This window comes from Sminthopsis crassicaudata, chromosome 5, assembly GCF_048593235.1.
Source record: "Sminthopsis crassicaudata isolate SCR6 chromosome 5, ASM4859323v1, whole genome shotgun sequence".
NCBI classification, from domain to species: Eukaryota; Metazoa; Chordata; class Mammalia; order Dasyuromorphia; family Dasyuridae; genus Sminthopsis; species Sminthopsis crassicaudata.
Genome location: NC_133621.1, coordinates 16,066,649 through 16,083,535, shown reverse-complemented (window position 1 = coordinate 16,083,535; position 16,887 = coordinate 16,066,649). Strand labels below are relative to the sequence as shown.

The 16,887-nt window shown below is 46.4% G+C and overlaps 1 protein-coding gene across 2 annotated transcripts in view; it reads right to left on the bottom strand.

Moving 5' to 3' along the window:
* The window catches only part of CREB5 (cAMP responsive element binding protein 5), a 477,814-nt gene extending 462,833 nt beyond the window's left edge, over positions 1-14,981 (bottom strand). The window contains exon 1 of one of the 2 annotated variants that reach the window (XM_074272189.1): positions 14,905-14,981. Coding sequence is in view for 1 of the 2 variants with exons in the window: in XM_074272188.1 (XP_074128289.1) it covers positions 11,073-11,075 (3 nt within the window). In the remaining variant the exon portion in view is untranslated. Of the gene's footprint in view, positions 1-11,072; positions 12,264-14,904 lie in introns of those variants that run through there. The other variant, XM_074272188.1, reaches the window with a different exon arrangement.
* Between the last annotated feature and the right edge of the window lie 1,906 nt (positions 14,982-16,887).

Genomic DNA, 16,887 nt, shown 5'->3' with positions numbered 1-16,887 from the left:
GAAGGAAGGAAGGAAGGAAGGAAGGAAGGAAGGAAGGAAGGAAGGAAGGAAGGAAGGAAGGAAGGAAGGAAGGAAGGAAGGAAGGAAGGAAGGAAGGAAGGAAGGAAGGAAAGAAGAAGAAAGAAAGAAAGAAAGAAAGAAAGAAAGAAAGAAAGAAAGAAAGAAAGAAAGAAAGAAAGAAAGAAAGAAAGAAAGAAAGAAAGAAAGAAAGAAAGAAAGAAAGAAAGAAAGAAAGAAAGAAAGAAAGAAAGAAAAGAAGGAAGGAAGGAAGGAAGGAAGGAAGGAAGGAAGGAAGGAAGGAAGGAAGGAAGGAAGGAAGGAAGGAAGGAAGGAAGGAAGGAAGGAAGGAAGGAAGGAAGGAAGGAAGGAAAAGGGAAGGGAAAGGGAAGGGAAAGGGAAATGGAGAAAGAGAGGAAGAAAGAAAGAGAGAGAAAGGAGAGAAAAGAGGAGAAAGAGAAAGAGGCAGAAAGAGAGAGAGAGAGAGAAAGAAGGGAGGAAGAAAGGAAGGAAGGGAGAAGGAGAATAATATCGATGAAATATTTTAAAAATACACAGAAGAGAACAAAAGTAAGTTCATAATGAGATACCCTCAGATAAGCAGATATAGAGATTACAATTGTGAATTTAATATATTCTTTAAAGAAAAAAAAGAAGTTTTGTTCAGGATTTCATATGAATCTTCTTTTTCTTTTTGCTTTTATATATGTAGATATGCTCCTGGTTAATGACATTTGTCAAATTCATTATTTAAAAAAAAAATTGATGAAAAGAAATTAACACTCCTTCCAGTAAGTACTTCTCAGAAGTCCTTCTACTAGTTAGTCAACAAGCATTTATTAAGCACCAACTATGTGACTGGCACCGTGGAAAAATTCTGTGGATATAAAGGAAGGCAGAACAATCTCTGCTGTCAAAGAGCTTACAGATTAATAATGATAATAGTTAACTTTTATGTAGCATCTACCACGAGCCAAACACTGTTCTAAGCACTTTACAATTGTTACCTCATTTGATCCTCACAATAATTCTAAAAGCTAAATGCTTTTAGCCTCATTTTGTTGTTCAGTCATTTCAGCTGTGTCTGATTCTTCATGACCCCATTTGGGGTTTTCTTGGCAAAGATAACAGAGTTCTTTGCAATTTCCTTTTCCAGCTCATTTTATTGATGAGGAAACTGAGGCAAACAGGGTTAAGTGACTTGCTCAGGGTCATACATGTAAGCATCTGAAACCAGGTTTGAATTCATGAAGATGAGTCTTCCCAACTTCAGGCCCACCATTTTATCCACAGTACTACTTAGCTGCCCTCAGTTCTGTTTTCTTCCTGTAAGTTCTAAAGCTCACCAATAGAGGACCAAATAGCAATAACGAAGTATGTGGAATATACATGAATACCTTTGACATAAATACTAGTAGGGGTCAAATTCTGTACCGGGGCCTTTCCATCCCCCATCCCTTTGATAATCATTGGAAGGAAGGAAGAACTTCATCTGTGAACAGAAAGGATAAAAAATTAATATATTCAGATGGAAAGGCCCATTCTGAAAGTCACCAAGACATCAGTGCCTTCATCAAAAAGCATCAGCAATCTGGGCTTTCTGCTTATTGGGCTATTCATCTAACCCAAAATGCTGAAGGGTAAGTCTCCTAAGGCACAATTCTGATGGGATCATTTCTCTGCTCAAAGACTTTCGATGGATCCCCATTACCCAAAATAGAAAGTACAATTTCACTGAAGGCATTTAAGGCCTACTTTGCTCTGACTGCAATATGGTTTTTGGTGCCTTCCCACTTTTTTATTTTTTCTAACATTTTCTTGTCCAAAGTGGATTGCTTATCACTCCCTGAAATATGTAGCTTTTATTTCCTTCCACCTTGAATGCTTCATTTTCAATATTGTGCTACGGGAAAAGCATGGCATATGGAATTAAGTTCAAATCCCAGCTCTGCCATCCCTGTATGATCTCAGTTTCCTCGTCTGTAAAATGAAGGAATCAGGCCAGCTAGATAACTTCTAAAGTCCCTTCTGGCTTCAAACCCACATTCCTTTGCTCTTCCTTAACTGGTCCACTCAGAATTAGTTATCTGTTCATATCTCTCCTCTATATTACAAGCTACATGATGCCAGATTCTAGTAGCAGGTGCTTTGTGAAAATTTATGTCATTGGATTCTCAATTCCTGTTTTATTTGTAAAATGGGAATAATAATCACCTGCCAATCAATAGTCAATTACCAACCAGCTTCTTAAGCTCCAACTATGTCACATCAGTGCTAAGCGATGATGACAATGATGACGACAATTTACAGAACACCTGCTATGTGCCAGGCACTGTGCTAAATGTTTTCCAAATATGATCTCATTTGAGAACTTTTCCTATGTGTTAATGAGAATCAAGAGATACCGTCTGAAGCAAAACTCTTAGACCTGAGTCCAGAAGCCAATGGCCAGATGCGCAATTGGCTTGGCTAATGGATGGATGGCTGCACAGCCAGGGAAAGGGTCAGGGAGAAGTGACTCACAGGGAGAAGTGCGGGAATGCAGAGTCATTCACAACATGAAGTCACAAGGGGTTATTAGTAAAATCTTTTCCTCGCTTGTGACAAACACTGCAGCTTGTTTGCTCCACAAAACAGTCACTAAGAGATTGAAAAGCCTCATCGTTCCTGTTCATTATGGGATGGTTCTGCAGCAGCTAGGTTAAGATCATTGAGTATTCATTTCTAAAATATAGAGAGAATTGACTCAAATTTGTAAGAATCCAAGCCATTCTCCAATTCATAAATGGTCAAAGAATATGAACAGACAATTTTCAGATGAAGAAACTAAAACCATTTGTAGTCATATGAAAAAAATGCTCTAAGTCACTATTGATCAGAGAAATGCAAATTAAGACAACTCTGAAGTATGACTACATTCCTCTCAGATTGACTAAGATGACAGGAAAAGATAATGATAAATGTTGGAGGAGATATGGGGAAAATGGGACACTAATACATTATTGATTAAGTTGTGAACTGAGGGGCAGCTAGGTGGCACAGTGGATAGAGCACCAGCCTTAAATTCAGGAGGACCCGAGTTCAAATCTGGTCTCAGACACTGAACACTTCCTAGCTATGTGACCCTGGGCGAGTCACTTGACCCCAGCCTCAAAAAAAAAAAGTTGTGAACTGATCCAATCATTCTGGAGAGCAATTTGGAACTATGCCCAAAGGGTACCCTTTGATCCAACAGTGGTTCTATTGGACCTATATCTCAAGGAGATCATTAAAAAGGACCAACTGTTTGTGGCAGCCCTTCTTGTAGTGACAAGGAACTAGAAACTGAGTGGATGCCCATCAGTTGGAGAATGGCTGAATAAATTGTGGGATATGAATATTATAGAATATTATTGTTCTGTAAGAAACGACCAATAGGATGATTCCAGAGAGGGCTGAAGAGACTTACAGGATCTGATGCTGACTGAAGTGAGTAGAACATTGTGCACAGCAACAAGATTATGCAATGATCAACTGTGATGGACTTGGCTCTTTTCAAGAAGGATATGATTCAGGCCAATAGATTTGTGGAGAAAACCATCTGTATCTAGAGAGAGGACTGTTGGATGTAATGTGGATCCCAACATAGTATTTCTACTTTTGTTGTTGTCATTTGCTTGCTTTTTATTTCTCTCTTTTGTTCCCTTTTTGATCTGATGTTTCCTTGTGCAGCACTATAAATGTGGAAATATGTATAGAAGAATTGTACATGTTTAACATATACAGCTTGCTATCTAGGGGAAGGGGAGGGAAGGGAGGAAAATTTGAAATACAAGGTTTTGCAAGGATGAATGTTGAAAACTATCTTTGTAAATGTTTTGATAATTTTTAAAAAGTATTTTTTTAAAAGATTATTGAGCATTGGGAAGCAGATTGGCTAATGTCTTCTTTTCAAGAATGCAAAACAGGAATCTTGAGGCTTCTCCTGGAGACAAGAAAAGGAAGCAAGTGTGGTCACAGATGTGAATCTTGATTTCAGACCTTGAAGTGATACCTTAGGGACCAAACAAGCTCCTCATAGGATGAAGGAGGAAATTGAGAGCCGCAGAGGTGCTAGGATTTCCAAGGTAAAGCAGGACACAGGATCATAGACTGGGAGTGCAAGTTCCCCAGCACTCCTCTTTTGCAGGTAAGAAAACAAGGTTTTAAAGCAATAAGGTCCCACAGGTGCTAAGCACCCAACCCAGCTCTAACTGCAGCTCTTTTCCCACCACAATAAATGCCGCATGGAAATCAAATCCTCTTTTCAGTGGCCTGAGGAAATATGCAGCCAAAAGCAAGCCCACTGAAACAATGAATCCTTCCTTAAATTGCTTCCTTTCGAAGCTTGGGTTGGTGGCCAGCTGCCATGCGCACCCTTGCCCATAACTGCCCTGGACTGATTTGATCAGCCAGAGCACATTTTTATCAGCCACTTGTCTGCCATGAAGAGTGCATTTAAGTCAGGAGCAGCCTCTCAGACCACCCTGCTCCCTCCCCTAGGATTCTGCATGGCCTGCCCATCCCCCACACCTGAAACCCGCTCCACCCTCTCCCCTCACAGAATTCCCAGTATGCTAAGCTCCTAGTTGGCAAGAATTGTGCTGGGTTTGTCTCAGTCTCCTCAATGCTTGGTATATGTTTTGTTTGTTCTCAAAGAAGACCATGGCATCGGAGAGGTGACACCATGACATGCAAATGAATTGGATTGTAGTGAGGGAGGACTGGACAAGGTCATCTGCCTCACTTCCCCCCCTCCCCCCCAACCATCTGGGTCCAATGGCTAGATATAGAGCAAGATGATTGGAAGATGGCCCCTAATGCAGTGGGAGTCCTGGCCCTTTTTAAGTTAAGGTCTTCAACTGGTCTCAGTTTTACTGAAGCAACACCCATTCAGTGCTTAAGGCTAGGTAGCAACTGAGGCAAAGAATCTCCTCTTTTATGTATCCAAAAAAAAAAAAAATCTAAATAAATAAATCTGGAGGGTAAGACCCTCAGGGTTTCTGGCCAAAGCCTGTCTAAATTTGATCTGAGTCCATCTGGAGTCAAACAATGACCAAATGGGGCTTGTTCTAGAACCTATTGGTGCCTATGAGAATCCGATTGACTTTGGTGTAAAGGCCTGGTCTTTAAGAAATCTAGCCAGTAAACCCCAAGGTATCTTGGGAAGGTTCATGGTAGATGTTTGATGAATACTTGTTGGACTGAAGCAAACTGAATCTTAAGGTTTTTGTGGTTTGAAAATTGATGTTGCTCGATTTCCAAGTACATGTAATTTCTGTCTAGATCCTTTATATTTGTGCCTCTTTTGAGAAAAAAAACAGAAAAAATGAAAACAGAAAAGAATCGGAGACAGAGAAGAGAGAAACAGGAAAAAACCAGAAAGGGAAAGAGGGAGATAGAGTGAGAAAGGGATGAAGCAAAGGAAAGGGACAGGGAAATAAACAGAGAAACAGAGAGGGGGAGGAGGAAGGGAGGGGAAAAGAGAGAGAGAGAGAGAGAGAGAGAGAGAGAGAGAGAGAGAGAGAGAGAGAGAGAGAGAGAGAGAGAGAGATTGAAAAAGAGAGAGAGAGAGAGAGAGAGAGAGAGATTGAGAGAGAGATTGAAAGAGAGAGAGAGAGAGAGAGAGAGAGAGAGAGAGAGAGAGAGAGAGAGAGAGAGAGAGAGGAGAAAAGGAAGGAGAGAAAGAAAGAGAGAGAGGAAAAAAGGAGGGAGAGAGAATTATATCCCAATTTTGGATTGTAGAATCTTAGAGCTGAGAAGAACTCTAGATGTGATCTGCCTTCCCAGCACCACCTTCATTTTACAAATGAGGGAACTGAGGTACAAAGCATGTAAATGACTTGTCTGAGATCCAATAGTTTGTTGGTGGTAGGGAGGACTCACACCTGAGACCAAGATCTCTGAAATTCCCTCTTTCTTTTACAGGATTTTAGGGGTTTAAGTCTCTTAAGTAAGGACACTATCGAGAAAAGACCCCAGTTTGGGACCCAGATGTCTACAATGGTTTCCTTTACTATCATATCCAGGCGGGCAAATCATTCCCACCACACTACAGGAGAATGCTGAGCAGTTGGAATGGGTGTTTTAAAAAGCAGATCCTGGGAAATATTCATATTGAAAAAATAGAAGGGAAGGACTCAGTGAACTTGAAATCCAATTTGGAGGGCAGGGCTCCAGCCCTGGCCCACTCCACCATTACCAAACTGAGCTTCCATGGGCGAGCCTCAGCAGCAGCTGACACCCAAGCAGAGGCCACGTGAACTGCTGATCCTCACTCAGTTTACGAGCTTCCTCGCACCGAACAACTGGGAGGTTCTTGTTTTGTTTCAAGGAATCACTAAGGCCCTGGATCCTCTTGTTAATTCTTGGGGGCCTTTCTGACTGTTGCTATCCACACCCAAGTTTCCAAGTCCGACTGGATTTCAGAATTAGTGCCCAATGTCCATGAGATATGGATTACATAATAGATTTTAGGATTTAGAATCATGCTTTTAGAACTGAAAGGAATCTTAGGGGTTACCACTTTATTCAACAAATGGAGAAACTGAGGTACATTCAAGAGATTACTTTTTTCCTAAGGTCCCAACATTGCCTCCATACAGGGCCCCATTATTTAAAAAAGGCAAAAAAATTGTTTGAGAGTTAGTAAAATGATAGAAAAGTAAAATATAAAGTCATTGTGGATCGAAGACAAAGCTTAAAGTGTACATAGTAAGTGCTTAATAAATGTTTAATTGATTGATATTGATTCATTGATTGGTTGTTAAAGGAATTCAACATATTCTTTTAACAAATTTATGAATGAATGAAGCACTTGTTAGACCTACTATGTGCAAAGGCAAGGATATGAATGCTGAGAGAGAAAAGGAGCTTGCTGCGGGTCACAGATCTTAAACGTTTGCCTGAGGCTGAAGAATTGAACACACTTATACAACATCCAAACTTCCTCTTGCTCAATCACTTAATGAGATCTTCCCTAGGAAAGTGGACCGAAATTCAGCAGAAACCTTGCATTACTCAAAACAAATCAAAATCAGTTTTGTGTTCTTCTTGGAGGGAGCTGCTGGGTAACTATAATTGTGTACATTTGACTTAATCCTGTGCCATAGATTGTTTAAGCAAACTACCAGCTGCATCATACTGTTACAGCACAGCCCAAACATTCCTGATCAGCTTTAAGGCTTCCTCAGTGATCCAGGGACATCCATGGACCGGATGCCATGGCCCTGCCCGACCTCATCCAGGTAGTAAGTGGCTGAGCTGGTATTTGGTCAGTGTGGTAAGACATATCTCCAGCCTCATCACTGGGATGATCACCGGATGAGACAAGAGACGATGAAATACAATGGAAAGAATGCTCAGTTTTTAGTTAAAAGACCTGATTTCTTTTTTATTTATTACTTGAGTGACTGAGCAAATCACTTGACCTCTAAGCCTCAGTTTCCTCATTTATAAATTAAGGGCTTGGATAACTTCTGAGGACCCTGCCAAGCTCTGATAGTACATGATCCCTTCTAAGCCTTAAAGGGGTTGAAGCAGTATGGGAGAAGAAATTTATCCTTCAATCATTGAAATAGCACAAATTTTGCGCTGCTCGAAAGTGATGTTTATAAAGAATAAAACAGGCCTGGACCCTGACAGCAAAACTTTATGAGAAAAGAATCACAAATGAGACAATTCATCAAGCTAAAGGATTTTAGGACAAGCCCAAAGTGAGGATCCCTGGCTGCGTGTTGTTGGACTGAGAGGGGCCTGTTCCAGACACTGGCCAGTCTGAACTTCAGCCTCCAGCCCATTTATTGCACTTAGTAGCCTTCTGGGTTAAGGACTTTTAATTAATTGGGATGCATCAACTCTCAACAAGCAGATCTCAAAGAAGGGAACATCCTAGTGTAGAATCCTGGAACCTCCCAGCCCCATTGATTTCCCACATTAGTCAAATGGACCCTTCTAGACAAGTCCTAGAGGCCAAGGCAGAAGTGGGGGCTGAGGGGGAGGGGGAGATCCAGATGCGCTGACAGACAGTGCATCATTTTGGGGGATGCTTTCATCACTATGGTCAAAAAAGGAAAAAAAGGACTTTTTAAAAAATCACTAATGAAATAATTTCTCCTGGGGAGAAAAAAAAAATTGGAATGCAAGGTTTTGCAAGGGTGAATGTTGAAAACTATGCATGTATTTTGAAAATAAAAAAAAAAAAACTTTATACAAATAAACATTTTTTTAAAAAGAAATAATTTCTCCTAGTCCTGCTTTAGAAGGAAAAAGAGATCGGTTCCCTATCTTAGCAACTCCCTCATAAATCCCCAAACAAATTTTACAGTATGTAATTCTGCCGTGTAGTGTAACCAAACAAATCCTGGCATTGCTACTTTGGGCTTGGAGTCACCTTGAGAAAAATGCTCTACCTGTCTGAGACTCCGTCTCCTCATCTGGAAAATGGAGAAATCCAACTAGATTATCTAGTCCCTTTTCTAACTCATAGATTTGGAACTATCTAGCACCCTAGAGATCATCAAACTTCATGCTTTCACTATGAAAAGGACACAGTTGAGGCCCAAAAAAGTTAGGAAGTCCACAGAGAGTAAATGACAGAGTTAGGAATCAAATCTAAATCCCCTGATTCCAAAGCCAGTACTTTTCCTACTATAACAGTCTCCCTGATTCTGGAGAGAAAACCTTCCTAATTCTTGCAATTTTTTTCAAGCAAAATAAAAACTCACTTTCTTAAAGCTCTCATTAATTCAGGGCTAGTGATTAACTATGTGAAAATTCAATAACTATAGAAAGAAGTAAAACATCAAAAAAAATGTGAAGTGTGTCTGAACTATTTTTTTTTTTTTAATACAAGAGAACTAAAAACCAAGTCTAACATCTTACAAGTTCAGGAAATTGTTCTAAGCTCCAGATGTTTTACTTTGAAAATCCTACAGCCCTCAACAAAATCCTTGGAAAATCTCTAGTTGTTTATAAAGCAGCATTTGCTTATGCCTATCTCAAAGCTTCTACAAGAGAGTCTCTTCTACTCTTCATATGCTAACTTCATGATTTAGGCTTCCCAACAATAGACTAGTAATGGATCCAAAAAGACCTTAATTGCCCATTTTTTCCTAATTACCAAATGATATAACTCTTCAGTGAAAACATTACACGTGATGTCATTTCCAAAGTGCCAGTGTTTCTTAATCAGGTCCTGCCATCCCCCCCCAAAAAAAAATAAAAGGATAAACATGTTTCATTTATGAATTGCAAGACCAAAAAAATGATATTTGGTGACTGTTGTCTGCCCACCAGATCCACAAGTGAGTCTTTTACACACTGGAAGATTTGCAGCAAAATGGCCCACAGCAGTTGACTTGGTTCTCCTATGGCTCAAAACATCATTCAGAGAAAAAGTTTCCAATTTGCATTTTTAACTACCAACTTATGAAAGAATTCCGGGGAGTCTCATAATGTGGCTAGTAGTCAAACCAGACAAGATAATAAATTGACTGAGATCATTGTTCTATCTCCATCCAAGAAAGCAGCCTCTTAAAAGATCTTAAATTGATAGAGAAATCCAATTTGGAGCAAGAGAAAGGAGCAGAGAGCTAGGAGACACTGGCCAGGATCACATTAATTTTGTGACTAAACACATCACTTTAAAGTGAAAAACAACAACAAAAGCGATGACAAAAATAATAAAGCACTCTCTCCCTCCCCCACCCCACCCCCCTTACTTTTAAGCTAATGTTTCAAAGGAATGAGAAGGAACCAGCTCTAGCCAACGTCCCCAGTGTGGAACACCGAGGGGTTTGTTTACCCACTCAATAGCCAATGTGGGTCTCAAATCTAATGTTGTGTTTAATAGAAGCTATAACTAAATTGCTGAAGAAATATCATGGGATGGGGACATAAATTCAGTGAAACAGAGGCAGCCGGGGGAAAGCAGGGAGGAACTGAGGAGAGTAAGGGGCTGAGAAGGCCAATTGTTGACTGAATTTGAGTCTGCAGGTCTGGACAGCTAACAGACTATTTTAGTGTGCTTTCTTTTTTTTAAAAAGAAAAATCTCAAAAAGTGGGAGAATAGACAATCAGTACATGAAAAGTGTCACAAAACCAGAGTCAATTAGCCTTAGATTGAAACAACTTCATGAGGCCATTTGGGGGAGAGGGGGGATCAAAAACATCCTGGCTTCCTGATTTTAGTGGACTGGACTCCAAGAAAGGCCTGCTCAGGTAAAATCAGCATATATGCCATGGAGGCTGTTTTTTACCAAGAAGTTATTTTACCAAGCCATTATTAGTAACAACTAAAATAACAATAACAACCGATGTTATATGGCGTTTTAAAGTCTGCAAAGTATTTGGGGTACATTTGAAGCTTGGGACGATTAAAAGTTGCTGATTTTTCAATAGATGGGAACTTGAAAAACAGCTTCAAGAAGGCGATTCTAGTAAGCAAACACCTCTGGTCTTAGAAGCTTTCCGTTAAGGTTCCACAACAATAAAGAGTTAGAAAAATACCCAGAATTACTCTTCTGGAATAAATGCAACAGGCTGTTAAGGGAACACGTTCTTTTCTTAGGAAGAGCAAGAGAGATTTCTATGTAAATTCTAAAAAACGGGGAAAGAGTCTTGACATCCCTTTACCCCACCCGCTGCTCCCCCAAAGCACAATCCTCTTGCTTATCTCAAGGCGTCCCCAAAGTTCAATACACTACTGGGACTTGGTGGATATTTTCTCTCCCTTTTTAGAAAGAATTTTTTTTAAAAAAACAAAAAAGTTCCCCCAAGTGCTTCAAGGAGATTTTTTCGGTCCTAGGCTTTCTCACGGAGCTCAAAGGCAGGCAGCGAGGCTCTAAGGCAGCCTCGCACAAGCACACACACGTACACACCTCCTTCTACACAAAGTAATCAAAATCAGCAAAGCAGCATCATTTCGCCCTCGCAGCAAAACGGGGCTTTACAGGTAACTGATCCAGAAATCGTGCGCATTTCACCTGAAACTGACATCCAAGTCTCATTAGCCCGTTTCCCCAAAGTCCAAACAGCAGAGGAAATATTTTCCTTACCATTCTCTGTAGAATAAAGTGAATCAGAGGAGTTTCCTTAAAGCACCGGAGGAAGCTTTTCTCTCTAAGACACTTGTCTCTATTTTTCGCCAACAGAACGGGAAGAAACCCGCGGATCTTGGGGGAGTTCTCTTTCTCGGGGCTGCGGACCACGAGCAGCTCGAATTCTCGTACAAATCTGTGCGCAGGAGATAGGTCTGGTGTCTGGCCGCCGCTGCAGGCAGGCGGGGCCGAATCCCAGATTGTGCGTGGGTACCTTTCCCTCTGACAGTTTCTCCCAGCAATGAGACGGATTTTTCCAGTAGTCTTTAACCTCCCCAAATGTAACTGACATGGAAAATGTGACTAAGTACTTGTCGAGCTGTCGAGCCTCCAGCCCAGCACAGAATCCGCTCTGTCAGACGCGTTGAAGGACCCCTAGCAAGCAGCTACTTGTACGGAGCCCGAGCCCAAGGCTCACCAAAGAGCAGGGCGCCATCTAGTTAGCCGTCGGGGAGGCTTCACCCTGCGCCCCGGCTAAGCGGGGGAACACCTCTAGGCGCTGGGACTGCAGCAAACGCCTGTCAGGGCTGGGAGCCTTTAACGTGTCCATTGTTTATTTAAATGAAAAGAGGGGGGGAGGGGGGAAGTATCGCTACCGAGATAATCCATGTCCCATGGATCTGGGAAAATTTAGGCTATAATAGCATCGGGGGAACTTCTGCACCTAACTTTGATTTACAAGATAAAAGCAAGTTTTAAATTAAAGAGCCTGTCTGCTAATAGAGCTGATTATTCCCCAAGACTAGGGGAATGATTTTCTTCGAAAGTTGTCCCTGTGTGCCCGCCTATTATCTCTGCTTTCCCCCTTCCACTAATGAGCATTCATCTAAAGAGCCTGTTAATCCTCTGATGTGTGCTTCTGGTCAGAGGTAACAGTTTGAATAAACCACTAATCACTTATCGCTAAATCAGTGATCGTTAATCACACTTTCCTCCACTGCTTCGGACTCGCAGCTTTCCCTGGGCTCTTTGCACGCACATTTTCTTTCGGATCCGACTGTATACCCAGGGCATGCACACATCTACATATGTATGCACACACACAGAGCCCCCTAAACTGGTGAATGCTGACCCCGAGTGCTTCCCTCTTCTCTTTTGTACCCCCATCACCTAACACTGGCCTGGCATAGAGTCGGTACTTAGCATCTACTCGCTGATTGAATGTATGTGGCTCACACAAATGGCTTCTCTCCGCGCGCCCCCCCACCCCCACCCCCACCCCACCCCCACCCGGCCAGAGAAAGCCGAGTGGCTGATACCAGAGCGACTCTGAGCTTCCAAGAATTTCCACAAACTTAGAATATCAATTCTTTTATTTAACTTTCGCCAATACGCCAGCGCCCAAACCCCTGCTTTCTCCCCCGCCCGGCCCTCGGAAATCTTCCCTTCTTTTAATCCGGTTTCGGTGCCATAGACAGGTTTCTTCCACAACAACAACTAATAATAATATATATTATTATATATTAATAGTAATAATAATAATTTTTTCTTGTATCCTTTGAACGTTTCACACGCGAGATTTTATCTCCACGGCCAAACAAGAGAATTTCGAGAGATTTTAGGAGCGAATAAACTTTTTTTTTTTTTTTAGTGGAAAAACCTAAATGAAAGCCTCCAGTCCCCTCTCCCCCACCTTCCACGGCATTGTACCGGGGGCTCAATGGCCTTCACTTGGGGATTGAAATAGTCTAATCTTGACGCCTTCCAATTAAAACCCGAACTAACCCAGCGCCCCCTCCCTCCCCCCAGCCCCGCTAACTTGCAGAAAACTGACTCCGAGAAGGCTCTCTGGACACATAAGAACGGGAGGGGGGAGTGTGATATATATCATATCATTTGATGTATGTTTATCTCCACGGACAGTCACCACAGGGACGCGGCGCTGTCGCCATTCGTTCCTCTGAACAATTTCTGGTCTGAGCGCGCTGCTTTTCCCCGCTGCTAAATATTTTAATAAGCCCTGGAGATGAAAGCGACTCCCGCCTTCTTTAAATAATGGAGCAGGCAGACTGGGAGCGATCAGGTAGTGAATTCCCCGCACACCCACCCCAAGAGCTCTTACCCGCTCTTTAGGGACAGCCTTTGGGCAGGGAGAGCATGATAGTGGCAGAGGGTGGGGGTCCCTATTAACGCGGGACGCTAAGGGACCTGACGACTTAGAGCGAGATGCCCGGGAAGGGGAGGGGGCGGGGGGAGAGCAGAGTTGCTTTGTCAGCATTTCAAATCCCCTGAACCCTGGAGTATCTGAGGCTGTTAATCAAACACTCTTACTAGTCTGCTGAATGACGTAATGGCCCAGGATCCAGGCTTTATTCCCTGACACATGTCAGGGAAGGAGGGAGGAAGAGTAAAAAACATAATGCTCAAACACCCAGAGAAGCAAACACCTAACGGCCAAGCCGACACCCAGCCGGGCCCAGCTCTGGCGCCCCAAACAATAGGCGGCCCGAGGAGGGCAGTGGGAGAGAGGGAGACAGGGGCGGCCCGGGGAGGGCAGTGGGAGAGAGGAAGACAGGGGGCGGCCCGGGGAGGGCAGTGGGAGAGAGGGAGACGGGGGCGGCCGGGGAGGGCAGTGGGAGAGAGGGAGACAGGGGGCGGCCGGGGAGGGCAGTGGGAGAGAGGGAGACAGGGGGCGGCCTGGGAGGGCAGTGGGAGAGAGGGAGACAGGGGGCGGCCCGGGGAGGGAAGTCGAAAAAAGAGACATTCAGCCACCAGCCTTCCCATCCCTCCTTTGCCCTCAGGCCAGGCTAGAGGTTCTGGGTAAGTTCTCCCTCGCTCCCCTCCGGGGTCTGTGGAGAAACTTCGTGGAAGTTGGCGCGATCGGGCTTCTGCGGCCCGCGGCTGCGGGGAACTGTCATCCCTGGCAGCTGCTGCTGGAGGGATGGGCAGGACGGAGCGGAGGATGGGTGAGCGGGCGCGGAGAGGGCCAGGGAGAGCCCGCGGGCCCCGAGTCTCCTGCGCGGGCCTGGAAACTGACAACAAACTTGCCGGGCAAAGGCCGAGAGCAACAGATCGGGAAACTCTTCGCAACAATGTTTGCGTGAGAAATCGACGAGCCCCGCGCCGGAGTGGCCGCCGCCGCGCCTCGGGAGCGAGCGAGAGCCCGCGGAGCACTCCCAGCCCGCCCGCCGCAGGTGAGAGCCCGCGCCGGCTGCTCGCCGCCGTCCGCTCCCTCCGCCGCCCCGCAGCTCCACGACGGGATCGGAAAACTTTGTCCGCGCGCCGGTTCCCGGGGATCACGGAGAAGTTGCCAAACTCGGGGCTCCCTCCGGGCTCGCGTCGGCCGCCGCAGCCGCATAGGTGGGGGGGAGGTCCAGCAGTTTGCCAGGCGTCTGGGGGCAAGCGCAGCCCCCGAGTGTCCCGCTGTCATTCGGGGAGCCCCCCCGCACCCAGGAGCCGGCGGAGCCCCCCCCCCGCACACACCTTCCCACTCAGCATCTCAGCGCCGCCGTGACCCCATCTTTCAGGCGCGCCAGAAGTGAGCGGGGAGAATCGGCTAGAGCTGGTTCCACAGAGAAACAGAATAAGGTCCCGGGGCCCGGCTTCCCCCTGAGTCCGACTGTTTACAAACACAGATGACCCTCAGAAACACGCACCCGCACACATACACACACACACACGCACACGCAGATCCTGCCAGTGCCTGCCCTGAGCTCTGGCTCCCTCAACTCCTCTCCCGGAGCCCGTGCGAACGAGGCAGGCGGCTTGGCTCTCCCGGCAGCCCAGGGCCCCGACAATGTCCCAGTGCAAAAGACCCCAAAGTGAGCGAGCAGTATTTTTCGGAACTTACCAAACAAGTGTAGAGAAGGGAAGAGCGGAGCCCGGGTGAAGGAACCACGTTGGACTGAGAGAAGATTACAATACAGTCTATTTAGAGCGCATTACATCACCCCCCCTGGTGACGTCACGTGGGATTCCTGAACTTCTAAATCATTGCGGTCCGCTGGGGAGGGAGGGAGGCAGGCCGACAGGCCCAGAGAGAAGGAGGGGGCGGGGCCCTCCAGGGCCCCGCCCCGGCCCCTCCCCTCCCAGGGAGGCAGCTGGGCTACCGAGCGGACCCCGGGACCCGGCGGAAAGCCGCGGCCGCCAGCCGCGCAAGCAACAGCTTGCAGGGCCCGGCGCAGTGTGACGCGACTCCCTGACATTAGCGGTGTGAGTCAGCTTGGAAACAGTCTTTCTGATTTCGGAGCGGGCTCGGGGGAGGCCGGGGGATTGGCTCGCGTGGAGTCGCCTCCTCGGCTTCGGCCCGGCAGAGTAGAGACGGACGGGGCCGGGGGACCGGGGGACCGCTCTGACTCCAGGACGGGGACGTCCAGAGGGGGGGAGGGGAGACAGCCCCCTCCCCGGACTCCCAACCGACAGATGTCCCGCTCCTTTCGGGGACGGCAATGACCCGATTAGGAGCAACCTGGCGGCCTGGCCCCTCCAAGAGCCCAGGGCTCCTCGCGCCCAGCCGAGGGCAGCTTAGTCCTGAACTAGAACTCCCGGGAAGCCGTGGAGCTCCCCTCCCCCCTCCCGACCCTGAGCGAGACTTCGCCCCACCGTGCGGCTCCTTGACTAGAGGGAGCGGCCCCGGTGGGACCCCGCTCCCCCGGGAGAGGCGCCTTGAGGAGATTTTTTAAAATGCTTGTTCATCCTCAGCCGCAGCTCCTCAGGCTTTCCTGACCTGGATTTCTTTTCTGGAGTTAGCGCCGGGGGGCAGGGTTGCAGGGAAGGCGAGGGGCTAAATTTGGCTCTGACCCGGCCCGAGCGAACGAGCTCCCCGAGGGCCCGGCGGCCCGAAGCTCGGGGCTGGAAGGGCCTGAGGGCGGGGAGGCTGCGGGGCGCAGCAGCCCCACAAGGTCTGCGAACACCAGCTCTCCTCGCTTTCCTCCCCTCCCCCCTTTATCCGGCATCTTTCAGACCCGAGGAGCCCTAAGTGGGCGCGAGGGCATTGCTCCGGAGCCCTCTGCCCGCATGACTGGGGGGCTGGGGGCAGCTTGGGAACTCCCCTCGAAAAGAGAGGATTTTCATCTCCTTTAGGGTTATGAGCGCGATTAACCGGTTCTCCCTTATTTTCAGCTTCGGACGCCATATTCTATCAGCTGTTCAGAGAAATTCTCAGCTCTTTCTCACCTCCTCTCTTCTCATGGCACCTGAAGTTTAGGGGGAGGGGCAGAAGGGCCCCCAAACCTCCCCTTCTCAATCTGGATCCAAGCACCAGGAAAGAAGCCCTTGAAAGCAAAGCCCCTTCCCATGCTCGCCTTGGTGAGCTCAGCAGACATCAAACTTCGAAGGAACCGGAAGCCCACGCGGGACAGAGCTTAGCGTGAGAGCCGGCGTCGTGGCCTTCAGCGTGGAGCTGAGAAAGGAGTTACAGGAAAAGGATGGGGAATGGGAGAAACGGAGCCCTGCAAATCACGGAATTGGGGCACTTAACCTGGGTTGGCAGCTCAACAGTGAGAGGGGATGGCGGGAGGGAGAAATGGGTGAAAGTGACCATTGACTCATACAATCGCTCCATTAACTCTACACTCATATCCAGCACAAAGGCTCGACCATTTAATGCGCCCTTGGCACCTTTCCCCTTCAAGGCATCCATCCTTACTCCCTTTAGCTTTATTTCAGCATTACCCAATGGGACCCAGCTTGGGGAGTGAGCGGTACATTTGTCTAAGGCCCTGCACCACCTAGGGGTGACCCCACTGAAAAGCCCCAACTTGTCCTCCTTGTTTGTTTGCAGTGCTGCTAATTCCCCAAACACCAGGTGTGGGAAATCCAAGTGCAAAAAAGG